The sequence below is a fragment of the Oncorhynchus kisutch genome, linkage group LG17 (assembly GCF_002021735.2).
Source record: "Oncorhynchus kisutch isolate 150728-3 linkage group LG17, Okis_V2, whole genome shotgun sequence".
Taxonomy (NCBI): Eukaryota; Metazoa; Chordata; class Actinopteri; order Salmoniformes; family Salmonidae; genus Oncorhynchus; species Oncorhynchus kisutch.
In genome coordinates, this window is record NC_034190.2 from 56,645,447 (window position 1) to 56,672,438 (window position 26,992).

Sequence of the window (26,992 nt, forward strand, 5' to 3'; positions counted from 1 at the left end):
AGTATCCGCCTGACTTCAGTAAGCACACTGCCTCTACACCGTCTGCTTTGGGTTACACAGTCACCATCACAGAGGAACATAATACAGGACATCTATAGAGGAGCGGACAGCCCCGACAACAGTAGAGCAGCATGGGGAGCAGCATGTCATGTGTTCCCCAACACAACTTCAGGTTCTCCAGCAAGAGTTTCATACGCAGGAACAGGTAAGGAAAGGCAAATCCTCACAACACAGGCAGAGTCTTAATGTCATACATGTCTGGCTCGTGTGTTGTATTGGAGATGGAGGGAATTCCTGGTATTTTTCACAGTGTTTGAGGTGTACGGTTTAAGCGGAGGTTGGGAGGTTTATGGGATCAGAGACAGGATCACATAGGGGGTACACAAGAGCACATGAGCAGTGGTATATTTCCAACTGTGTGATACAGTTACTGTTTTCCTCTTATTTGCATCTCCCTGTTAGACTGTAGTTTTGTTTCTTGTCAGATAATCTGGTTCCCTTCCCATCAGTATCTGACCCAAATTAGAATTGAATAAAAGACAATGGTTAGGATAGAATATAATATAATGGTTAGGATAGGATAGAATAGAATGGTTAGGATATAATATAATAGAATGGTTAGGATATAATATAATAGAATGGTTAGGATATAATATAATGGTTAGGATATAATAGAATGGTTAGGATATAATATAATATAATGGTTAGGATATAATATAATATAATGGTTAGGATATAATAGAATGGTTAGGATAGAATAGAATGGTTAGGATAGAATCGAATGGTTAGGATAGAATAGAATGGTTAGGATAGAATATAATATAATGGTTAGGATAGAATAGAAAATAATGGTTAGGATAGAATAGAATGGTTAGGATATAATAGAATGGTTAGCATAGAATAGAATGGTTAGGATAGAATATAATGGTTAGGATAGAATATAATCACTGCCGGGACATAAACCGACAATGTCCTAGTCATGAAATAATTATTTTGGATTGTTTCGAAGTTGATTAGTATTGCTGTAAGCTTATGCTACTTTAATGTACTATCAGAGTCATGAAATGAATCAACTTTATGACCCTCAGTGAAATGCTTTTACTTATAGCCACTGAGCAAAGCAAGGGCCATGATGGTACAACTGTTATGAATTGCTACTTTACCAAATGGTTTACCATTCTGGAGGCAGCCTCTATCTGTAGTATCCTTAGGGTTCTGCCAAGTAGATTTATGTTCAAATAAAAACAGAGGTTTAGTGTTGTCCAAAGTGCACCTAACCGTTGCCTCTTTAAAAGCATGCACACACTTGAAAGCGCACACTCACACACGCAGGTGAATTGATTGTTCACTTGGAACAATAAATTCCGTGTTCTCGCATACTCTGTGTCCTGCTCTCTCTCAATTCAGTTCAATTCAAGGGGCTTTATTGGCATGGGAAACATACACTCGAAGTCGGAAGTTTACATACACTTAGGTTGGAGTCATTAAAACTCGTTTTTCAATCACTCCACAAATTTCTTGTTAACAAACTATAGGTTTGGCAAGTCGGTTAGGACATCTACTTTGTGCATGACACAAATCATTTTCCCAACTCACTGTATCACAATTCCAGTGGGTCAGAAGTTTAACACTAAGTGCCTTTAATTAAACAGCTTGGAAAATTCCAGAACATGATGTCATGGTTTTAGAAGCTTCTGATAGGCTAATTTACTTCATTTGAGTCCATTGGCAGTGTACCTGTGGATGTATTTCAAGGCCTACCTTCAATCTCAGTGCCTCACTGCTTGACCTCATGGGAAAAGAAAAAAAATCAGCCAAGACCTCAAAAAAAATTGTAGACCTCCACAAGTTTGGTTCATCCTTGGGAACAATTTCCAAACGACTGAAGGTACCACGTACAAACAATAGTACACAAGTATAAACACCATGACACCACACAGCCATCATACCGCTCAGGAAGGAGACGCATTCTGTCTCCTAGAGATGAACGTACTTTGGTGCGAAAAGTGCAAATCAATCACAGAACAACAGCAAAGGGCCTTGTGAAGATGCTGGTGGAAACAGGTACAAAAGTATCTATATCCACAGTAAAATGAGTCCTATATCGACATAACCTGAAAGGCCACTCTGCAAGGAAGAAGCCACTGCTTCAAAACCGCCATAAAAAAAGCCAGCCTACGGTTTGCAACTGCACATGGGGACAAAGATTGTACTTTTTGGAGAAATGTCCTCTGGTCTGATGAAACAAAAATTTAACTATTTGGCCATAATCGCCGCTGTTATGTTTGGAGGAAAAAGGGGGATACTTGCAAGCCGAAGAACACCATCCCAACCATGAACCACGGGGTGGCAGCATCATGTTGTGGGGATGCTTTGCTGCAGGAGGGACTGGTGCACTTCACAAAATAGATGGCATCATGAGACCGGAAAATTATGTGGATATATTGAAGCAACATCTCAAGACATCAGTCAGGAAGTTAAAGCTTGGTCTCAAATGGGTCTTCCAAATGGACAATGACCACAAGCATACTTCCAAAGTTGTGGCAAAATGGCTTAAGGGCAACAAAGTCAAGGCATTTGAGTGGCCATCACAAAGCCCTGACCTCAATCCTATAGAAAATTTGTGGGCAGAACTGAAAAAGGGTGTGCGAGCAAGGAGGCCTGCAAACCTGACTCAGTTGCACCAGCTCTGTCAGGAGGAATGGGCCAAAATTGACCCAACATATTGTGGAAAGCTTGTGAAAGGCTACCCGAAGCATTTGACTGAAGTTAAACAATTTAAAGGCCATGCTACCAAATACTAATTGAGTGTAAGTAAACTTCTGGCCCACTGGGAATGTGATGAAAGAAATGAAAGCTGAAATAAATGGTTATCCTAACTGACTTAAGACAGAGAATTCTTACTCGGATTAAATGTCAGCAATTGTGAAAAAGTACGTTTAAATGTATTTGGCTAAGTTGTAAACTTCCAACTTCAACTGTATATGTTGAAAAGGGTGGGGCTTAAGCTGCATCCCTGTCTCACCCCACGGCCCTGTGGGAAGAAATGTGTGTTTTTTTGTCTATTTTAACCGCACTCTTGTTGTTTGTGTACATGGATTTTATAATGTCGTATGTTTTTCCCCCAACACCACTTTCCATCAATTTGTATAGCAGACCCTCTTGTCAAATTGAGTCGAATGCTTTTTTGAAATTAACAAAGCATGAGAAGACTTTTCCTTTGTTTTGGTTTGTTTGTTTGTCAATTATGGTGTGCAGGGTGAATACGTGGTCTTTCGTACGATAATTTGGTAAAAAGCCAATTTGACATTTGCTCAGTACATTGTTTTCACTGAGGAAATGTATGAGTCTGCTTTTAATGATAATGCAGAGGATTTTCCCAAGGTTGCTGTTGACGCATATCCCACGGTAGTTATTGGGGTTGAATTGTGGATTGGGGTGATCAGTCCTTGGTTCCAAATATTGGGGAAGATGCCAGAGCTAAGGATGATTTTGAAGAGTTTTAGTTTCGCCAATTGGAATTTGTTGTCTGTATATTTGATCATTTCTTTGAGGATTCCATCAACACCACAGGCCTTTTTGGGTTGGAGGGTTTTTATTTTGTCCTGTAGTTCATTCAAGGTAATTGGAGAATCTGATGGGTTCTGGTAGTCTTTAATTGTTTATTCTAAGATTTGTATTTGATCATGTATAGGTTTTTGCTGTTTGTTCTTTGTTCTTTGTTAAAGAGCCTAAAAGATTTGGAGAAGTGGCTTAAAGTTTCTTCGGTTTCTTATTTGAGATTGCTGAGAGGTCAGATATACTGTTAATATTTTCTACTGCTAAGTTTACACCTTCACTATTACAGTGGAACATTTTGTACAGGAAGTTGTCTAAAAGGGATTGAATTTGTTGTTGCCTAATTGTTTGTTTTTTTGTTTTCCAAACTGCATTCCTTCCATCTATAGCATTCCTTAATATTACTCAGTTCCTTTGGCTTAGATGCCTCATGATTGAGTATTGCTTTGTTCAAGTAGACTGCGATTTTGCTGTGGTCTAATAGGGGTGTCAGCGGGCTGACTGTGAACGCTCTGAGAGACTCTGGGTTGAGGTCAGTGATAAAGTAGTCTACTGTACTACTGCCAAGAGATGAGCTATAGGTGTACCTACCATAGGAGTCCCCTCGAAGCCTACCATTGACAATGTACATACCCACCATACGACAGAGCTGCAGGAGTTTTTGTTGGTTATGTTATCATAGTTGTGCCTAGGCGGGCATATGGGGGAGGGAATGCTGTCACCTCCAGGCAGGTGTCCCCCTGTGTACTGAGGGTGTCAGGTTCTTGTCCGTTTCTGGCATTTAGGTCGCTACAGACTAGTACATGTCATTAAAGTATGGTGACTCTAGTGGGGGGATATAGGTAGCACACAGGAGGACATTTTTCTCTGTTAAGATCATTTCCTTTTGAATTTCTAGCCAAATGTAAAATGTTCCTGTTTTGATTCATTTAATAGAGTGAGTTAGTTCTGCTCTATACCAAATGAGCATACCCCCTTAGTCCCTTCCCTGTTTTACACCTGGTAGTTTGGTGGATGGGACTACCAGCTCTCTGTAACCTAGAGGGCAACCAGTGGGTCCGTCTCCTCTATACCAGGTTTCTTGTAGGATGACAATGTCTCACATTCTCTCTCTGTGTAGTGAAAGGGCCAGGTTCAGCTCAGTTATTCCCTGTAGAGCAAGATAATGTGACTGCCAATCTAGTGACACAGAAAATACTAGGTTCGCAGACACCAGTCTTAGTCAATAAGTTTACAGAGTTTACATTTCTGGATTGCATTAGACAGTCAGTGTTCACATTATATTGTTCTGCTCAGAATTCAAAGAACAAGAACCTGGAATGTAGTGATCACTTTATTGATGATTGAGTCATGCTTGTCAGTCTTATTTGTCAGTCATCACATTCTGATCCGAACTTGATTTACCACCAGCTCAGATGAAGTCTTTGTTTCATGCTAATGTCATTTAGATGGGCCACAGGGAGATAGAGAGAGAAACTCGAGGGAGATTTTAAAAGTTGACTCACTCTGTTATCAATGCACCGGAAATGTTTCTTTATGAAGTGGTGACACTAAAGATAACAGACGGGGTTCAGGCTTGACAAAGGAGGATATTGAAGCCTTTACTTCTTTATTCATGCACTGCCTATCTGAGACATAAGCCCTGAATGTTTTGCTCATTTAAATGGGTGATATTGAAGGGAACTGACCAAAGGGGTTTCCTGGTCAAATGTGTCTAGATTTACAACGTGAAACCAGGCACTCACTTTACACTCCACACCCTCTCAAACTGAAAAGGGAACTCTTCATTCATCTTGAACTCATTGTTTTCATCCGCCATTGAGAAGCCTGCTGGCAGCACAGCAAACAAACAGGCTAGCTAGGCTACCTGCGTGGGAAACATGGGAGAGTGAGTTGTAACAGAAGTTTCTTTTCCCCCTTCCCTCCCGGAGCAGCAGCCGCTTGTTCCGTAAGAGGTATCCCCAGGAAGGACAGGAGAAGTCCAACAGCATCATCAATATTCTCTGCACTGTCACTCCGAGGAAGGTATGGAACGCTGGAAAACTCTCTCCCTCCCTCTTCCCCCCTTTCTCCGTCCGTCTCTCTCACTCTCCATCTTCCATTCTCTCTCTCTAAACCATGATAAATGACAGACATATTTCATGAACACACACAAATATTTTACGACGAATATTTTTCTCTCATTTCAACCAAACACACTTACTATGTCGATACATGTATGTATAATCTTGGGACAACTGAATAACCTTTTTTTCTGAAAATCAAACTTCTTTATCCCCAATTTAAGTTAGTTTTGTTTTACCTAGGCAAGTCAGTTAAGAACAAATTCTTATTTTCAATGACAGCCTAGGAACACTGTGTTAACTGTCTTGTTCAGGGGCAGAATGACAGATTTATACCTTGTCAGCTCGGGGATTCGATCTTGCAACCTTTCGGTAGCTAGTCCAACGCTCTAACCACTAGGGTACCTGCCGCCCCAGGTTTGTTGTGCACAATGGGCTAATATTCACTAATGTGATTGGTTGCTTGCAGGAGATGACCCATAAGGATCTGCAGAAGATCGAGAACATTAAGTGGGAACCTCCGTTCCCTTACGACCTAGCCAGTGGCTGGAAGAAAAGCAGCATCAATGTCAAAAATTATGGCAGGATGGTCCACAGCTCTAAAGTCCGCTTCCGCTTCCTCCACTGCCAGGTGAGAAACTACACACACACACACACACACACACACACACACACACACACACACACACACACACACACACACACACACACACACACACACACACACACACACACACACACACACACACACACACAGAGATGCGAGCACACACACATGCACACACACACAGAGAGGCGAGCACATGCACACGTCCTCTGACGGAACTGTAACACCTCAAGTCACTTCAGATAACTGACTAACTAAATGATGAAACAACAATAAAGCACAATAAACATATACCTCCACACAGTCATTGTGGTTAATGAGGTCTTCAAACAAGCCTCAACCCCACAGTGAAACAGTGTGTTAGTCACCCCCGACGAGAGGTAAACCAACCAAACAGGTGGAGGGGACAGGATGTAGTCCTAGCTCTGCGGGTTTGTGAAACGGTTAGCTAATGCTTAGCTAACGTTGACGTGGTGACCGAGGGGGATGAATAAAACGAGGGTAGGGGACCGCAGACCGTGTCAGCATAGGGGGCCGCAGGCCGCGTTTCAACACGCTGGGCACTGAAGGAATTGGGAAACAACTCCCTGAGACAACCTCAGGGCTGATCTAAGAACAGGTATACAGGAAAATACCGGCGCCCCACCGTGGGAATCGCTATCTGTCACAGATGCAATCACACTGTCAAAGAGAGTGAGAGAGCGAGAGAGAGACAAAAAAGGAGTGAAAGAATGGAGTGTTGTAATGGAGTGTCATAGGGGAAAGGACACATTGTTTGGTAACTCAATACAACGCAGAGAGTAAATCGAGGAGGAAGTATTGCTTCACTGTTTTTGAACCTGAAAAGAATACAGGGCTAGCCTTGGCAAATGGCAGGAAGTGATTGTAAATCCCATAAATCCTCAGAATACCACAAGTCCTCATAATACCACACGTCCTCCTAATACAACAAGTCCTTATGATCAAAATCTAGCACAACACTTCCTACAGATGTAAAATTACTCACAGTCAGCAAAATTAGTGCACTTTACAGGGAATCGGGTGCTTTGTGGGACATTCATCATGTCATGATGAATCAATCTCCAAATCATTATTTGGTAACACTGCGTCATATTGCCAATCCTTTAGTCTTCCTCTGATATTCTATGTTTCCCCGAATGACCACCATAATAGACAGATAGAGGCATATCGCTTCCACACACACACACACACACACACACACACACACACACACACACACACACACACACACACACACACACACACACACACACACACACACACACACACACACACACACACACACACACACACACACACAGACACAGGCAGACACACTCAGTCTCTTGCACTCTCTCCTCAGGATGTGCATGACTGCTACCTGGACCTCTTCCAGACACACCTTCATTTTGTCTCCAACAACACCACTGGACTCACCTACCAGGTGAGGCTTTCCAACTGTTCTTCAAAGTCTGCCGTTATGTTATTTATGGAGATAGATTGTACTCAACATGTTGTAAATTAATGAGTAATGATTCACAAATTGATCACAAATGACAAATGGAGAGGAAATGTTTCCTATGACACAGTAGTCTCAGTGCACTGATTGTAAAATAGCTCGGTATTATAAGAGCATCTGCTAAATGACTCAGATGTAATGTCGTTTTCAATCTCGTGTCCCTGTCTAAGTGAATATAACCGATACACTGATTACGTGTCCCTTGCGAACGGTTTTTGTATTGGTAAACATGGTGTGTATGACTGTCTCCTTAACCTGTCTAGTAAAGTATGAACAGTCATCAAGCAGTGTCTATATCGTGTTTGTCTATATCGTGTTTGTCTATATCGTGTTTGTCTATATCGTGTTTGTACTAGACTCAGTCACAGGGTGGGAGGCTGCTGGAGCATTACTGGATATTAGACATTATGACAACAAATGTAAGGCCTCAGACAATCATACATGCAACCTGGCTGGCTTTAGTTTCACGCCAATTAATAGTGATATTTGCCTAAGTAGAAATTCCAGAACTGAAACAGAAAAATGAGCACATTTGAGCATTGATGGTCATAAGATCCCAAAAAAATCAGAAGCTATTTTGAATACATTTTCTTGGTCCTAGAGTCATGAAATGTTCATAAAGGGGAGTGATTGCTTTCAATGAATATAAAACTATAACATTTGTCAACAATTTAGTTATGAGGTATTATCCATGCTTGAAAAACAGTGAAACCCATCCTTTTTTAAAAGTCTATTTCTATGGTCATGACAATGAAATTGTATGGTTCAAGGGAATGATTGAATGACTAAGATTTGACTTGTGTTTTGTGCTGTGCAGGGGACTCTTCCTCTGAAAGAACTCACCATCTGCAACCTGCAGCAGAACTGTAACCACAGCCAACTCCAGGAATTTGCCTTCCAGATCAACGGTTAGTTGGCCTTTTACTTGAAAGGGAAAAACAAAATGACTCCTTGTGGTAGTAGTGGCATTCACAGTTAGCAGAGCATGGAGCGCTGAGATGTTGAAATCAATTGCTTCATGTTTTCTATTGACTATAACAAATCTGTGTTGAGTTGGCATTGGACCGCCGTGTGTTTATAGTTGTTTATGATTCACAGGCTAACCTCAAGCCTCTCTGTAACTCAGCTGTGTGGTAGGCGACGTTCTATTCTCACCGACTGAAACAAAGAAAATCTAGTTCAGGAATTTGTAAAAGCTACTTTGCATTAAGTAGTGACTAAATGCCCCTCTTCTTTCAACCAATCTCAAAGCTACTTGAGATGTGTGCGAAATAACTTGACTTTCACTTATATCTTGTAATTGCTGTCAAAAACTCAAAACAAAGCGCACGGTTCTCAAGTTTCGTTTCTTTCTCAGCAAAGACAGGCAGAGCCCATATTCACGTTCACAATCCCAAACTGCAACCACCCACTATTTTCAAAGGGTGGCGTTTCCTATATTCCGGTGACTCAAAACTGCTGTGACCTATTTCACCTCCACACAACCCCAAGACTAACTAGTGTCGCCTCTCTCAGCCCTCAGTCAGGGGACCAAGCCGCTCTTGAAGGCCCCTCTTGTTGTGCGACAGGTGCTCCTGAACTCGCTCAGCTGTCAAGGCAGAAAGGCCAGCGCCCGCTCTAAGCCCTATCAAGACATTTAATCTATTGCACATTCCAGGGGCATCCTACTTAATGCCTGCTAGTTCTGCCCCTTAGAATCTGGGCTCATATCCACAAACTGTCTCAGAGTAGGAGTGCTGAACTATGATCCGTTTTACCTTATAGATATTAATGAATAAATGATATGGACAGATCCTAGATCAGCACTCCTACTCTGAGAGGCTTTGTGGATATGGGCGCTGATCTCTAAATGTTCCTGGACTTCATTATCAACTTGACTGCATCTTTGATAGTGATAGGAAGTAGTTGCAAAATGAATTTGAGCATGGTTGATGGATTTGTGCCTTAGCCAGCTTCTCTGTCGTCCATTCTATGGCATGGCAATTATTGTCAGAGGGGTCTGTTAAAGCACAGACATACCTGGCAACCGGGCTAGAATTGGAATGAATTTAGGATTTAAATGTGTTTGATGAGGGGATCTTGGGCATTTCTCTGCACTCAAGATGACACACATTGTGAATAAAAGTCATTGACACGTAAAGTCAGCTCAAGTCACAGAGAATTCTTTATCATTCACATCCTGTTTTTGAAACGGAAGAGATCTCCACTGTCAAACATTTTCTTCGCTACCCATGGCCAAAACATACGTCACATTCATGGATATTTCCCAGAGAAAACTGATTTAATAAACTAATGTATTTCAGATGTTTTCTCTATTCTGAGAGAGCCTTTATTTACCTGCAGGGAGGCTGTAGTAGACTTCACTGGAAACACACGTAGAATAACAGGAGTTGACTTAGCATGACATACTAGGAACATGTAAGGTCCCGAAAGTGACCTAAAAAATCCTGGAAAGTTCATTGAAATTATAAGTTGGTGTCATGTTGCGCCACATTTGCATTTGCATTCTAATTGCATTCTGATAGAGATGTATATGAAATGAGGATGAGACAGATGAGAGGGTAATCACAGCCAGGAAAAGAGTAGCGGAGGGGGACCCGCACACTCCCGCCTCTAGGAGGAATGGACTCAGTCCAGAGTTGACAGCGCTACCGCTAGTCCAGACTCTCACACGTCAGTTAAGGTGGACAGGTCAGATCAATAGGCCTCGGCTCCTGAAATATTTCACAACCCGACAAGCCTTGGTTGGGTTTGAACTTTGGCTGTCCTCACGTGAACCATGTGAAAATGCCTCTTTCAAGGGAGTGTGATGATCAAGGTCTAAAATGAAGGCTGGAACAAGGAAAAAGAAAATCAACTAACGAGAGCAGCATGGCCGCCGTTTAGAGAAGCGTCCAGCTGGCAAGGCAAGCATTCCGGACAATGAGCTGGAATGAGAGGCTGTTATCTCTAGTGTGTGTAGTAGGGCTGATAAAGGGAGATTCCTGCTCTATTCACTGCAGGTCCTGTAGGCTACATTCCTGTTGGGAAGGAAGGCAGTCCAGAGGGAGGTGCCTTGTTTCCCCACTAGGTGAGCTGTTATGAGGCCAAAGAGAGCAGGGCCCATATGTAGCAAGCGTTTCAAAGTAGAATGGCTGATTTATGATCGGTTTGGCCTTTTAGATCACAACAGATAAGATGACATGGACATGGGTCCTGATCCTAGATCAGCAGTCCTGCTCTGAGACACTATGAATACCGGCTCAGGTTGCAAGTTCTCTCCTGTAGTAGTTTACATGTAAGTTATACCTAATTCACACATGATTTACTGTATGTTTCCTGGAAAAACATTTTTGGGGTATTGCTTGTATGACCTCCTTTCAAACAGTCCTCTTTTTACCACATTCTTGCCGGCGTAAGCCTTTTATATATCCTGTGCGCATGCCGGCACTGTTGACGAGTGGGAGTACGGGTGTGCCGATGTGGATGGGCCTATTTGAATAAATCCATTAAAACCTGTTGAATCTAGGGGGCACTATTTTCATTTTTGGAAAAATAACGTTCCCAAAGTAAACGGCTATTTTGTCAGGACAAAATGCTAGAATATGCATATAATTGACAGCCTAGGATAGAAAACACTCTAAAGTTTCCAAAGCTGTAAAATTATTGTCTGTGAGTATAACAGAACTGATATTGCAGGCGAAAGCCTGAGAAAAATCCAATCAGGAAGTGACTCATGTTTTGAAAGCTCTGCGTTCCGATGCGTCCCTATTGAGCAGTGAATGGGCTATCAACCAGATTCCTTTTTCTACGTATTCCCCCAGGTGTCTACAGCATTTTGACGTAGTTTCCCGCCTTTATGTTGAAGAATGAGCGTAAGCGACTACATTGCGTAAGTGTCTGGCTGAGGGCTCTCAGAGTAATTCTTGCGTAATAGACAGAGGTAGCTATTTTTCCTCCCGGTCTTACTGAAAATACAGCTGTCCCGGTGGATATATTATCGAATAGATATTTGAAAAAGACCTTGAGGATTGATTATAAACAACGTTTGCCATGTTTCTGTCGATATTATGGAGCTAATTTTGAATATTTTTCGGGGTTGTCGTGACCGCAATTTCCGGTCGAATTCTCAGCCAAACATGAAGAACTAAGTTATTTCGGCTACAGAAATAATATTTTGGGAAAAAAGGAACATTTGCTATCTAACTGGGAGTCTCGTGAGTGAAAACATCCGAAGCTCATCAAAGGTAAACGATTTAATTTGATTGCTTTTCTGATTTTCGTGACCAGGTTGCCTGCTGCTAGCTAGGCATAATGCTATGCTAGGCTATCGATAAACTTACACAAATGCTTGTCTTGCTTTGGCTGAAAAGCATCATTTCAAAATCTGAGATGACAGGGTGATTAACAAAAGGCTATGCTGTGTTTCACTATATTTCATGAATATGAATATTTTCTAGAAAATATTTTTGTCCGTTTTTGTCCGTTGCGTTATGCTAATTACAGTAGTTGATGGCAACGCTCCCGGATCCGGGATGGGTAGTTACAAGATTAAATATACACCATTACGAAGTTTGGAAATGATCCAATAATAATTTGTTTAGATAGGTCCATAAGAGACATTAAGACAAATACAATTTATTTTCAAAAGAAAAGCATATTTAGCTGTTTAATTACGTTACTGGTCTGTGCAGCCTATAGGCTACATCGCTATGCAGTGGTGTAAAGTACTTAATAAGTTACAATACTTAAAAGTTTTTTGGGGGTATCTGTACTCTACTTTACAATTTATATTTTTGACAAATTCTACTTTTTCTCCATTACATTCCTAAAGAAAATAAATGTAAGTTTTACTCCATACAGTTTCCCTGACACCCAAAAGTACTCGTTACATTTTGAATGCTTAGCAGGACAGGAAACTAGTCCAATTCACACACTTATCAAGAGAACATCCCTGGTCATCCCTACTGCCTCTGATCTGGCGGACTCACTTAACCCAAACGCTTTGTTTGTAAATGATGTCTGAGTGTTGGAGTGTGCCCCTGGCTATCCGTAAGTTAAAAAATATATACAAAATCATGCTGTCTGGTTTGCTTAATATGAGGATTTTTTGATACTTAAGTATCTTTTAGCAATTACATTTACTTTTGATACTTAAGTATATTTAAAACCAAATCATTTTACTTGAGGTATTTTCTATTAAGATATCTTTACTTTTACTCAACTTTGACAATTGGGTACTTTTTCCACCACTGTGGTTGTGACACTTATTTTGTTCATTAAACAGACAAGACATTCTTACATAATTGCGCATGGGCGCATCTGGAAAAGAGAGGCTATGTGTAGCTCAAGAAGCTCATTCATATTAACCCATCGTTCAGTGCCTAAATATTATTCCTAATACTGCAGTAAATAAATCACCAGCCAATGTGATCACACCATCGTGTGCTCTCTCCTTTCAAACTACCCAGTTATTTTGGTTGAAGACAGATGAACTACAAATGGCTAGTAGTTAGATACGTATGCATATTAACCAATCATTTATTAGCTAAATATCAGTGGCCTTTAAATATTTACCTGTCAAAGTCAAGAAAAAATATGAAATGGCAGTGTGTGTTCCCCCAAGCCAAATGCCAAGGCATTGCTGTGACAATAGACAAGAATAGCTCAAGGACAGAACTACATACATTTAAATGGAGAGAATAAAAGCATTAAAATAATTTCTGTGAAGCTGTGTCTGTAAAAAGTTGGCGGCATGCTAAAGTTGGTGTGTCTTAGTTTGAAAGGGATATCAGGCTACAGGGTATCTTCTGGGGAAGTTTGACAGAACGTGTAATTAACATGACGGAGAGCTCTACCTCTACAGTATTTTCACAATACTTTCTTTGTGGTAAAACCAAAAGTCTGATTTACTAGCGACGACAAGCTTCCAGTTGCATAATGTACAACCTTCTATTTGTAAATGGATAGGGTAGGGCTTTAGCAGGAAGCGCTGGTGGCCATCTCCTCTCTGACCTCATGACCTTTGACCCCTGCAGGTGTCAGCCTGAACCCCATCATTGTCTATTGCTCCAACCAGGAGGAGATGGACATGTGGTTCGGCCTGCTCAAAGAACACATCGAGATCAACGGGGGCACCCCCATCGCACCTATCGAGACCTACACCAGGGTTAAGGTAAGGAAATAATACTATGTTTCATTGATATGGCAGTGCAGATGACAGAAATGGAGGCCAGTTAAAGAGACCAGTTAAGGAGGCCCAAGTAGGAGCTACACCCTGGGTTGATCCTGAGGGTAAAACAGCAATCAATCAACAGGATGTGTTGAGTCATGTAGGTCACGGCTGTCTCTTCCTGAGTGCATGATCCATTCCCAGGGAGCGGTCATGACTGTGGCCACACCACAACCACATCACTAGACTCACATCTGCACTGGGTCAAAGTATGGTTACACCAACAGGTGTGGAAAAGGCTGATCATACACATTCAATAGTGGACGAAATATAGGGCATCTACACAAGCAGGTTTGACCAACGGTATAACCCAATGCATATGTTCTGAAAAGCTTAAAAAAAAAGCATTCATGCAACATTCTTCCTGTATCACTTCCAATAGTGACAGCTAGTGTAGGAACAATTGATGTTTCGTTATACAGTATTCTCGCCCAGGAAGTATGATAGTGACGCAATCATTCTTAAATACTATCAGAGAATGAAAAGCCCCATCATTATAGCATTAATAGCTCATACTGTGGAGAAGTTCTGTATGTGTTTAATGTTTACTTCTTGTAACTGGTTGGGTGAGGTAGATTATTTCCATGCCTCACTAATGTAAACATGTCTACCTGTTTCCTGCAGAATGTAAAGGAGAACACGGAGGGGAGAGAGGAGCTGAGGAACTCAATCAGTAAAGACCCCATCTATGAGTGGGAGGGTTCTCAGCGTGAGAGTCTGGGGCCCATCGCTTTCGTGACCAAAGTCAGTCTGCAGCACCTCCCCTGCCAGGTACAACACCCACCTCCGCTCACCTTTCTGTGGCTTATGATGTGCCTATGGTGCATTGTAACCTGACACTGAAACATTATAACCTGACAGTGAAACATTATAATTTGACAGTGAAACATTATAATTTGACACTGAAACAGTATAATCTGACACTGAAACATTATAATCTGACAGTGAAACATTATAACCTGACAGTGAAACATTATAACCTGTCACTGAATCATTATAACCTTTGATATTAGAACATGACTGATTATTGATTGTAGAGATACTTTTTGATATTCAAATATCACTCAAACGAAGAAGCCTGTATATACAGTCCGCATTGCGCATAAATAGATTAGACACATTTTAAGAAAGATGAATAAGAGAGTGTATTCATGGTCTTGACTGTTGCTATCTTGTTTTGTGAAACCAGACAATTTATGGAATTGTCCATTAGACAGTTATGACTCCAACCTGTTATCAGGCAGATAGCGGGGATCTGAGAATGAGGAGTAAACGTAACATTATCAATCAACAACATCTACCTTAGAGCCCACTGACTCTCTCTCTCACACACACACACACACACACACACACACACACACCACATACACACACACACACACACACACACACACAATTACTCTTTCGCAACTTCACCATGGCCTCACCACAATGTAAGGAGTGAGCATTGTTTTCTGCTGGGACTCTAAACCTTGAGGGAGTGTATGAGCAGAACATACTACAGTTACCACAACACTTACTCCCTAGGTCTCATACACTCCTACAAGACGTGACGTTACTCTGCTAACCGAGCGAGAAAGTAACCAAGGAAATACATGATGCTGACTAGGCTTAATCCTATAAAACAGCAACGCTCATGTAGCCGGCGGGTAAATCGGCCAATTAACGTTTGATGGGAACTGGTGGTAGCCTGATGGAATTCTTTCGAAGGGAGATTGAAGGGCTTGTAAACTGGGTGTGTGAGAGGCAGTTGCTTAGCTCACGCAGCAACTTGACTCACCTCACAGCTGGAATGTCAGCTGTCTGCCAGACACGCCCTCGGCAGGGCGGAGAAACACGCTCACGGGCATGCAAGTGCGTGCGCACCACACACACACACACACACACACACACACACACACACACACACACACACACACACACACACACACACACACACACACACACACACACACACACACACACACACACACACACAGGTTACTTTCTATATGTAATCCATTAGTTACTAGTTACCTGTCTAAAATTGTAACTTTTTGATTTCCCAAACTCAGTAACTTAATCTGATTATTTTCTGTTACTTTTAGATTACTTTCCCCTTAAAAAAAAAAAATAAGAGTTAAGAAAAATATTTACACAATAAACTAAAGTAAAAAATAAAGAGAAACAATAAGATAACAATGCCGAGGCTATATACAGGGGGTACCTGTACCGAGTCAATGTGCAGGGATAGAGGTTAGTCGAGGTAATTGAGGTAATATGTACATGTAGGTAGAGGTAAAGTGACTATGCAAAGATAATAGATAATAAACCGTGAGTAGCAGCAGCGTAAAAAAAAAGTGTGTGGGGGTCAATGCAAATAGTCTGGGTAGCCATTTGATTAGCTGTTCAGCAGTCTTATTGCTTTGGGGAAACTGTTAAGAAGCCTTTTGGACCTAGACTTGACGCTCCGGTACCGCTTGCCGTGTGGCAAGCAGTACCAGAGAGAACAGTCTATGACTAGGATGGCTGGAGTCTTTGGCAATTTTTAAGACCTGTCGCCGCCTGGTACAGAGGTCCTGGATGACATCAAGCTTGGCCCCAGTGATGTACTGGGTCATATGCACTACCCTCCGTAGAGCCTTGCGGTCGGAGGCTGAGCAGTTGCCCTATCAGGCGGTGATACAACCAGTCAGGATGCTCTCGATAGTGCAGCTGTAGAACACCTGACAGGTGTGACATATCAAGAAGCTGATGATTATCAAGCTGATTAAACAGCATGATTATTACACATTACACAGATGAGTATTTCTGTCTGTAATAAAGCCCTTTTGTGGGGAAAAACTCATTCTGATTGGCTGGGCCTGGCTCCCCAGTGGCTGGGCCTGGCTTCCAAGTGAGTGGGCATATGACCTCCAAGGCCCACCCATGGCTGCATCCCTGCCCATTCATATGAAATCCATAGATTAGGGCCGAATGAATTTATTTCAATTGACTGATTTCCTTATGAACTGTAAGTCAGTAAAATATTTGAAATTGTTGCATGTTGCGTTTATATTTTTTGTTGAGTAGATTTCAATGTAAGGGCCTTCTATATTTGACACAGAAAGCCCAGTAGAACTATGTAACTGATTGCATCTGATGTGAAAACACATGGCACTTCAATTAGTCAATCTTACACTGAGCGCAAGATACATTGACAGGATATAGACATTTGAATTAATTAGCTAATGCAGTGAGTGTTGATTGTTTCTATTGTGTCCAATACAGGAGCAGAGTGACAGACTACTGGTGATGTACCCAGCCACTCTGATCATCCTATCAGAAGAGAGCCACGGACTTTTCTACAAGGTACCTTTCATTCGTCCCATTGAACCATACAGATGTAGGATCTTAATTTGAGCCATTTTTCTACAGCAGGAAAATAATCCTGCCGCAACAGGAAATGTGAATTATTATGTGGATTATAATTAATGGCCATTTTTTGTAGGGTTTGATATATTTTCTGTTAGGGCAAATCAAGTCTGACGTTTTAAATGGAAATGACAAACTAGAAGCCTTTTAAAACCTCAAATACACTACAAGTTTCCACTTCCTGCTGTGCAGAAATATTCTCAGCAACAAAAGAGTGATGCAATTAAGATAATACATCTGTAGACGTAGACTCTTAGCTAGCCTGGTCCCAGATCTGTTTGTGCAATCAAGTCAAATCCTTGTCATGCCAAAAAGTGGCAAGGAACTGGCATGATAGCACAAACAGACTGGCATTCAGGCTAACTCTTATGTACATTATGTACTATACATAATGTACTCACCCCAAGAGCTCATATACAGTAAGTGACTCATATCCTTGATTATGCTCGAGGGCCTTATTTGTCATGTTCCCTCTGATCTGTCTTTGAATCAGAAGTGTGTGAAATGGTATGTATAACGGTGTGTGTGTGTGTGTGTGTGTGTGTCTGTGTGTGTGTGTGTATGATTGCAGGGGAAACTTCCACTTAACATGGTCACTGTGACCACACCCTGCCAGGACGTCAAGCCCAACACCTTCATGATTGAAGGTAAATTGACCTCGATGTCACACTTATTGTGCAAGCCTCCCCTCAAATACAACATATGTATATGACACAGGTCTGTTGTGACGTATAGATTTTAATGAAGGCGGGTGTTTTGTCGACATTTCCAAATGTCAGAAAAAAAGAAATGTTCTTATTCTGGTGACGTGATGATCAACGTCTTCTGTTTGACAAATACAAATAATCTCGCTCTTTGGTCCATAATAATCTCATCATGTAGGCTATATGTGCGCTCTAGCCAATGTGGCTCTAGCTAACAGCGCGACATGTCAATACCAGAGTGGGCACACTTGCTATATCTCAAAAATGTTTGTGAGAAAACCATCAGTAGAGTTGAAAATGCGATGGGAACCCAATTAATTTGTATCTTTTATTCGGTACGTGGGAATTTAAGCACAAAAGGTATTTTTATGTGCACTACGTCATCACGCACAGCCTTTTGTCGGCAACAAGTCAATTTGATGGAAACATCTCCGGTGGGAAAATGTGCATGAAAATCTGTCCCCAATTGAATGCAAATCTAGCTGATGTCACTGAACATTGCCTCATGCACATTCAATGAGTGACCTTACCCATTGTTTTGCCCTGCTGTCACAGGCAAGATGATAAACCCTATTGTGGTGTCCTGTTTGGATAAGAGGGAGTTCTATGACTGGATCCAGCACTTCAAAGCCTTCGATGTCCCTGTGGTCAGCCCCCCACCCCCCGTTTATGACATCATCTACACCCCCACAGCGAAAGAGGTGAGACATTAGATTAGGTCAACAAGGCCCTTCTGAGTTTTAACTGTGTCCATTCCCTTGTTGTCAGTTCTTAACATTTAGTGTTGTATTTTTCACACTAGGCTCCAGAGGTTGATAGGTGGAGTTGGAACAGCCGGAACCAGAGCCGGAGTGAGTCTCTGAGGCTGGGGCAGTCTGCTGGGAGTGATTCTCTGAGGCTGGGGCAGTCTGCTGGGAGTGAGTCTCTAAGGCTGAGGCAGTCTGCTGGGAGTGAGTCTCTGAGGTTGGGGCAGTCCGTTGGGAGTGATTCTCTGAGGTTGGGGCAGTCCGCTGGGAGTGATTCTCTGAGGCTGGGGAAGTCCCACAGTGGACGGGGGTCTGGTTCCGGGTCCCAGCACCTCCAGTTCCCCCCTAGACACGCGGACAACCCTCTGTCCCCAGGCTACACAGAACCCCTATGTGTAAGTTTGCACTTGAATACTTTCTACCAGGCCTGGATCCAATACATATGTCAGACACATTCAAATGACAAAATAAGCTATATTAAGCACATGTCAAAGTATTTGAAATGTTTTTGAGCCAGTTCTGCTTTCTACAAAGAAATTAGGGTTAAATGGAATGTGTGCTACTTCCATGTGAACTAGGCCACTCAAAGCAAATTTATTTACCTTTACACTACGATGTTGGGCGTTGTAAGGCTCTGCCTTGTGGTGGTAATTTTTATGTAGCCGGTATATATAGTATCTGATATCCATATCATTAAAGCGCTTGTTTGTTTTGGTGGAGTTGAGCTCAGCATTTTTCAAATGTGAATTATTAATAACAAAGGTTTAGACTGTGCCTCTCCTGGTACAACCCAAGCCAATGCTGAAGTTCTTAAACCTCTCGAAAATGAGATCATTTATTGTGTTTTCCTCCTCTGAAATAACACCATTAAGATAACTTTGACCATGAGAAATGAGGGGCACTGACACGCTGCCTCAGCAATCAATAAGTTAACTGATAACGGAGAGTGTTTCAGATTCAGCAGAAGTTGCGTACGCTATCAAGACCTTGAGTTGACTTCCTGAAGAGAGAATGACCCTACAGACTGGTCACTCATCCAATTAGCTTATACTGGGGAAGGTGCTGTGCCCACAAGACATGTTGTTCTTGGTGTGTGTGTGTGTAGAGTTTAGTTTAGAAACATTTATTTGAGTGTCACTCCACAATGATACATCACTTCGATTTTTTTTTTTACCACATTGTGGACAGACCCCCCAAAAAAGTATTTCATCCCCTGCTGATTTTGTACGTTTGCCCACTGACAAAGAAATTATCAGTCTATAATTTTAATGGTAGGTTTATTTGAACAGTGAGAGACAGAATAACAACAACAAAAATCCAGATAAACGCATGTCAAAAAAAAAGTTATAAATTGATTTGTATTTTAATGAGGGAAATAAGTATTTGACCCCCTCTCAATCAGAAAGATTTCTGGCTCCCAGGTGTCTTTTATACAGGTAACGAGCTGAGATTAGGAGCACACTCTTAAAGGGAGTGCTTCTAATCTCAGTTTGTTACCTGTATAAAAGACACCTGTCCACAGAAGCAATAAATCAATCAGATTCCAAACTCTCCAACATGGCCAAGACCAAAAAGCTCCCCAAGGATGTCAGGGACAAGATTGTAGACCTACACAAGGCTGGAATGGGCTACAAGACCATCGTCAAGCAGCTTGGTGAGAAGGTGACAACAGTTGGTGCGATTTTTCCCAAATGGAAGAAACACAAAAGAACTGTCAATCTCCCTCAGCCTGGGGCTCCATGCAAGATCTCACCTCGTGGAGTTGCAATGATCATGAGAACGGTGAGGAATCAGCCCAGAACTACACGGGAGGATCTTGTCAATGATCTGAAGGCAGCTGGGACCATAGTCGCCAAGAAAACAATTGGTAACACACTACGCTATGAAGGACTGAAATCCTGCAGTGCCCGCAAGGTTCCCCTGCTCAAGAAATTGCATATACATGCCCGTCTGAAATTTGCCAATGTACATCTGAATGATTCAGAGGACAACTGGGTGAAAGTGTTGTGGTCAGATGAGACCAAAATGGAGCTCTTTGGCATCAACTCAACTCGCCGTGTTTGGAGGAGGAGGAATGCTGCCTATAACCCCAAGAACATCATCCCCACCGTCAAACATGGAGGTGGAAACATTATGCTTGGGGGTGTTTTTCTGCTAAGGGGACAGGACAACTTCACCGCATCAAAGGAACGATGAACGGGGCCATGTACCGTCAAATCTTGGGTGAGAACCTCCTTCCCTCAGCCAGGGCATTGAAAATGGGTTGTGAATGGGTATTCCAGCAGGACAATGACCCAAAACAAACGGCCAAGGCAACAAAGGAGTGGCTCAAGAAGAAGCACATTAGGGTCCTGGAGTGGCCTAGCCAGTCTCCAGACCTTAATCCCATAGAAAATCAGTGGAGGGAGCTGAATCCCTCCTGAGATGTGTGCAAACCTGGTGGCCAACTACAAGAAACGTCTGACCTCTGTGATCGCCAACAAAGGTTTTGCTACCAAGTACTAAGTCATGTTTTACAGAGGGGTCAAATACTTATTTCCCTCATTAAAATGCAAATCAATTTATAACATTTTTGACATGGGTTTTTCAGAATTTTTTTGTTGTTGTTATTCTGTCTCTCACTGTTCAAATAAACCTACCATTAAAATTATAGACAGATCATTTCTTTGTCAGCGGGCAAACATACAAAATCAGCAGGGGATCAAATACTTTTTTCCCTCACTGTATAACACACAGTACATCAAGGCATGAGCTTTAGTTTCAATGTAACCATCATTACAAAAAGGACATGTTTATCTACAACCTGTTCTCAGAGAATGTCTTATTATTCTGTATGTGAATCTGATACACTCCATTTAGTATGATATGTATGTTATGTATTAATTTGTGGATGTCCATCACCCATTTCGTATGATATGTTACGAATTAGAATTCATATAATATTTTACGAATTTCAGAAAACATACAATATGTTATGAATTTGCTAAATGTATGATATGTTACGAATTCTAGCTAGGTAGCAAGGTGGCTAACTTTAGCTAGCTGTATTTAGCTAGGCAAGGGATTAGGGTTAGGTTTAGGGAAAGAGTTAGCTAAAATGGTTGTGGTTAGAGGAAGAGTTAGCTAACATGCTAAGTAGTTGCTATCTAAGTATTGTTATCTAGGGGAGTGTTTTTGTATCTACCAGTCTCAATAGAATGAGGGGCCACTCCACATCTACATTTTGCAAAAGAGCTTCGACATTTGCTTGGTTAAAACTTTCCGTATATAGGGTTCAGTCCCAAAAGTGCGTTTAAAAGGGCAGTAGTTGCGCTGTTTGTTACTTTCAGGTTTATTTATCAGTTGGTACCACTTTAGTTCATTGCTCTCTAAAAGTGCTGATTCAAAAGCATTACGATCATTTCTAGAATACACTCCATCTGTATCAGTGAGCTTAGTCATATGGATGGACTGTGCGTGTGTGTATTGAGGATTGAGTAGTAGTATCAGTGTTCATTCGCATCACCCTAGCTTGTTGCAATGTCACCGAGCATACTTGACCTTTGCCCCCTGTCTCTGTGTGTCCTTACAGTACATCTCCAGTCGGCCCTGCTCTACTGAGACAGCTCGGCTGGGCAGCCGCAGTAACAGCGTTTCGTCCCACGCCGCCAGGTCCGAGCGTGACCCCCGACCTTTGTCACAGCGCTGCTTCTACCTCCCCCATGAGGGGCCAGTGGTGCTGTCCCCGGTTTACAACATCCCCTACTCAGGCCTGCACCGTGACCGCGCCAGCACCCCGCAATGCCTGGAGAAAGCCACCCTCGTCAAGGTACTAACTTCAGCCTGGCGGCTAACTTGATTTTGGAATATTCCCTCTGTGACTTACCTTTGCATTTGGCATTTTAGTCATTTAGCAGACACGCTTATCCAGAGCAATTTACAAAAGCAAAGTGCCTTGCTTAAGAGCACATGGACAGATTTTTCACCTAGTCGGTACATCATGGGTACTAGAACTAAAACGGACTAGTACCACAAAGCAACAGGTCTGTGAGTTAAAGAAGTAAATGGTAGTACCTCTTCAGCTTAATTCAGACAATGTGGCTTCATGTAGATATTACATCATAAATGCTGGACATGAAACAACTTACCGTAACCTTCCGCCGTCAGGGGGTTCCAATTAAAGAGACTAAAGACAGATTAGTGTAGCAGGCTAGTGGCATACACTCCCAACACCACACACATACAGATGTGATCCTAGTAGACTACACCCCCACTACCTCACCCTTTTCCTTTTGCCCCTCTGTAGAGCATGTGTGAGATTAGACCCATCTCTCCGCTTGGTAACTCGACCCCAAATCCCAGCGCTAAGTGTGGCTTAAATGATTAGCTTCTGCTAGCCTAGGAGCGTGAGAGAGCGAGAAAAGACAATGGCCATTCACCCACTGTGCCGCAAGGAACAGATGACTGACTGAGGCTCGGAAGAATAATGATAACCCCTGGAAATCCCTGTGTGATTAGTCCAACAGCTGGAGCACCCCTCAGACGTCCCCGAAGTACGCATCGCTCTCCACCCCCCAGCGCCACTCAGACATGTGTGCACCCCGGCAGCCCCTGTCGCCCCTGTACGATGAGCCCTGCACCCCTGACACCTACGCCCAGGAGGAGAGCTGGCCCAGGCAGCAGCCAACGGTAAGCCGACCACGATACTGGATCCATGTGTCTCAGTTTACACCACAACCGTACTCCCCGCCAACTCTCACACACATACTGTACACGCACATATCACATATGCACACATGAACTGTACAACAAAAGTACACACATACACACAATCAGGTTGTGTGTACCTGATTGTGTACATGTGCATATAGACGCAGGCACATGCATGCACGCATACAGGAAGTGTTTGACCAGGGGGTGACTGACGCAGGCAATGGACAGAGGCTAAGGGCTGCATGTTGCTGATGACTAATTGATTATCTCTGATGCATAATGAAGTGGACTGCTGAGAGATTAAATTCCTTGTCACTAGCAACGTCCTGTCCATATACATGACCTGTATTTTAAAGAAATATGATTTAATCGATTGAATTTAAGTTTTCTGTCTAGGTTTGTCTAGATTTTAGACACCATATTGACACATGGGGGGTGCTTAAGGTTCTCGCCAGTGGCTTTATATGCAAGACTGTCATTGGACAGGCACTTCAATTCCAATTACCACGACTACAAATTTGACCTGCTGGCTTTTTAACGCTTGCACCCTCTGATGCTCAGCAACAAAGTTGGCGAGGACCACCACAGAAGCAGCAAGACCCTCATCTCCTACCCTCCTCCTTCCAGCTGTGCACCCCTCCCCTGGGCAAGCGTTGCAGGAGGAGCCTGGTGCTCTGCCAAGACCAGGGGCTGGAGATGGAGGGCCCTCAGGGGCCAGCAGACCAGAGAACTGAAGCTATCCCCAGACTAAGGCTGCTGCCTGCACCCAAAGCAGTGCAAGAGGAGGTGGGAAACTGACACTCAATGGCTCATATTCACAAAGCATGAATGGTGATCCTTTATCAGAACTCAATGCTTTATTGTTATGGGTCAATACGGCTTACAGATGTAGGATCTTAATTTGATCACTCTTTTGTTGATGAGAATTTTTCTGCACGGCAGGAAATGCAAACTTGTAGTGTTTTCAAGGTTTAAAAATGCTTCGGAAGTTTGTCATTTCCACTTTAAAAACGTCAGACTTGATTTGCCCTAACGAAAAATATATCAATATATCAAAAAGATGTCCAGTAATTAAACCAACATAATAATTAACATGTTTTCCTGCTGTAGCAAACTGGATCAAATTAAGCGCTTGAGCCGACATCTGCAGCCTTTACCTTGAATGCAGTCTCTGCAGACGCAGGAGCATTGCCTTTAAAAGGCGCATTGTTAACAGTGCTGTAAGACTTGAATCCTGGCCACTGTTAATGCATTATGGCTCAATCACATTTCTTTCGAATACTTTTGAATAATCTCCATTTGTACTCGATAATAATCGTCTCTAAAGTACTATTTGTTGTTCTTGTACATGTGAAATAATTTTCTATCCTCATCTTTTGACAGAGGCTCTTCCCATCGATGGCTGCTATGAACACCCCCCAGATGCCGAATGGTTACTCACCAGGTAAGAATGTCAAGCATGCTCTTGTAAACTAACACGCTGCACATCACAATGCAACAACATTGGCTACCTTTAAACCTGCTGCGTTCTTAGCATTTCTGTCATGCACACCATTTCAAACCCGTCTAACACATTGTCACGTCGTCATTCACCCACTACAATCCCACTAAAAGCAAAGCCTGCCTTAGTTGGTAATCTACTTTTCAAAAACCTCAACGACACAGAGGTCTGTTCATAGGGGGACTGGAGAAAAAGGGCACATTTGCACATGCAGTATTGTATAATATACCATATAAAACATTGGAATATTGGACTGGGTGTGTCACTGTCAACATGCAGTTTGACAAAAAAGTGCAGGAAATGCGCAGATGTGCCAATGAAATGGAGCTTAGGCCAGCTTTAAATACCATGTGTTCAGGTGTCTCATGGGGGGAAAGCCCAGTGTAACAGAACACTGTTCCAGACAGGGTTACTGCTAGCCATGACTGACAGCTCACAACTAGGCTAGGACCGCTCGCTCTAGCTCATATCTATGTCTCCTTTTATCTCATATAAAAACAGGATGGGATTTAAAGAGGTTATCTCGGTATCTCCAAATATAAACCCACTGTAAAATTGGCTATAACTCAGGGCATTATCAGGTGATCACCTCAAGTTGTATGTCTTTGCACAATTCCGAGGACAAAACAGAGGACAAACCGTGGGTTCTGTTAGGTATGCAACAGGATGGAGTTTTACAGTACAGTAACACTGTGTAGCTGTTCACACACACCATGAGAAAGTGCCAGTATACATTGGACCTGATCCAAAACTAGTTGCCCAATCTGGGACAGGTCTTGTATTCTTCTTCTTCTGCTCTTTGAAAACTAAAAGCCTGGGAATCGCGTCTCTCTCTCCCCCACAGATCACAACTCATACCTTGAACCATCCGAGCCAGATGACCAGGAAATGGACTATGACAACATTTGGGAGTACGACTGCAATACCGAGAGAATTCAACCCATGTCTGGAATTTCGCCACACCGGACGGGATTAGACATTGGGGCCAGAGGCCTTGGTGCCATGGCAAACAACCAGCTGAGATGGTTATAAAAACAATGGGCCGGCACTCGTCTGGACGTGCGCAAACAACAGATCCCTATCAGAGAGCCAAGCTCACTACTGCATATTATGGTTGTGTGATAGTGTGCTCTGTTTCAAGGTAGCCCACTATTTAGGGAATAGGGTGTGAATAATGTATTTGTTAGATAGTCAAAAGAATGCTTTAAGTGGCCATGAGATAAGAGGAACTTCTTAGTATTAATGCTGCACTACTGTGTACTGTATGTAAATGCAGATAAACATGATTCAGCAAAAACACTTTCCCACACAACAGCATAAAAAGGTAGGAAACTGAGCCTACCTCTGTTAACGTAGCATTGATGAAAGTGCAACATGTACATAGTTTCTATCCCTGAGTGCTTGAACATGTTTTAGTTTTTTTACCACTATCATTACACTGCATTTGGCTTCATTTGAATTTTGCGAGTTTTTTTTGTGTTATTTATGGGCATTTTCTTTAACACCGTCCTGTTTAAATGGTTTTATATTGTGTAAACGTTTTGATTCGTATGTTATATCATTATTATATTTTTTTGCATCATAGACAACCTGTCTTTGGTTGTAAGCTGTAAAAAAGCATTCCAGTAAGCTTAATAATAGCAACACATCAGTATAATTGATTTAATGTTCTGAAATAACAAGGCAAACATTGATGGCTTGAATGGACTTTCTCCATTGTGTCACTGCTGCAAAATGTTGCTTGTCTTTGTGGCTTGTTTCTCATACTTTTAGGTGTTTATTTAAGTTCTTAATATAAACTAGTATTGATATTATTTGCATTATTATACTGTGATTATTTTTGATGGATGTTTAGTAGTAATTATGACCTTAAACATACTAAGACATTATATAAATAGGTAAAACTTTTACACATTTCCTGCATAAGCATGAATAAACTATTTATAAATAGATATACATATATATACATTGAAATAGTGTAAGCATTACAAGTAATTA

At 42.0% G+C, this 26,992-nt stretch overlaps 1 protein-coding gene across 2 annotated transcripts; it reads left to right on the forward strand.

The window, feature by feature from the left end:
- LOC109906999 (pleckstrin homology domain-containing family N member 1) lies at positions 1-26,419 on the forward strand. Of its 2 annotated transcripts, none has more exons than XM_031794133.1 (16): positions 1-205; positions 5,493-5,583; positions 6,091-6,252; positions 7,592-7,672; positions 8,565-8,655; positions 13,765-13,901; positions 14,583-14,729; positions 17,208-17,288; positions 17,923-17,998; positions 18,611-18,756; positions 18,858-19,196; positions 22,373-22,609; positions 23,299-23,469; positions 24,055-24,279; positions 24,877-24,937; positions 25,839-26,419. In XM_031794133.1, exons 1-16 carry the CDS (start codon positions 132-134, stop codon positions 26,024-26,026), a joined length of 2,307 nt encoding a protein of 768 aa, XP_031649993.1. In that variant the 5' UTR covers positions 1-131; the 3' UTR covers positions 26,027-26,419. The 2 variants fall into 2 exon arrangements, with proteins under 2 accessions (XP_031649993.1, XP_031649994.1); XM_031794134.1 differs by having other exon boundaries at positions 18-205; positions 24,121-24,279.
- The last annotated feature ends 573 nt before the right edge of the window (positions 26,420-26,992 follow it).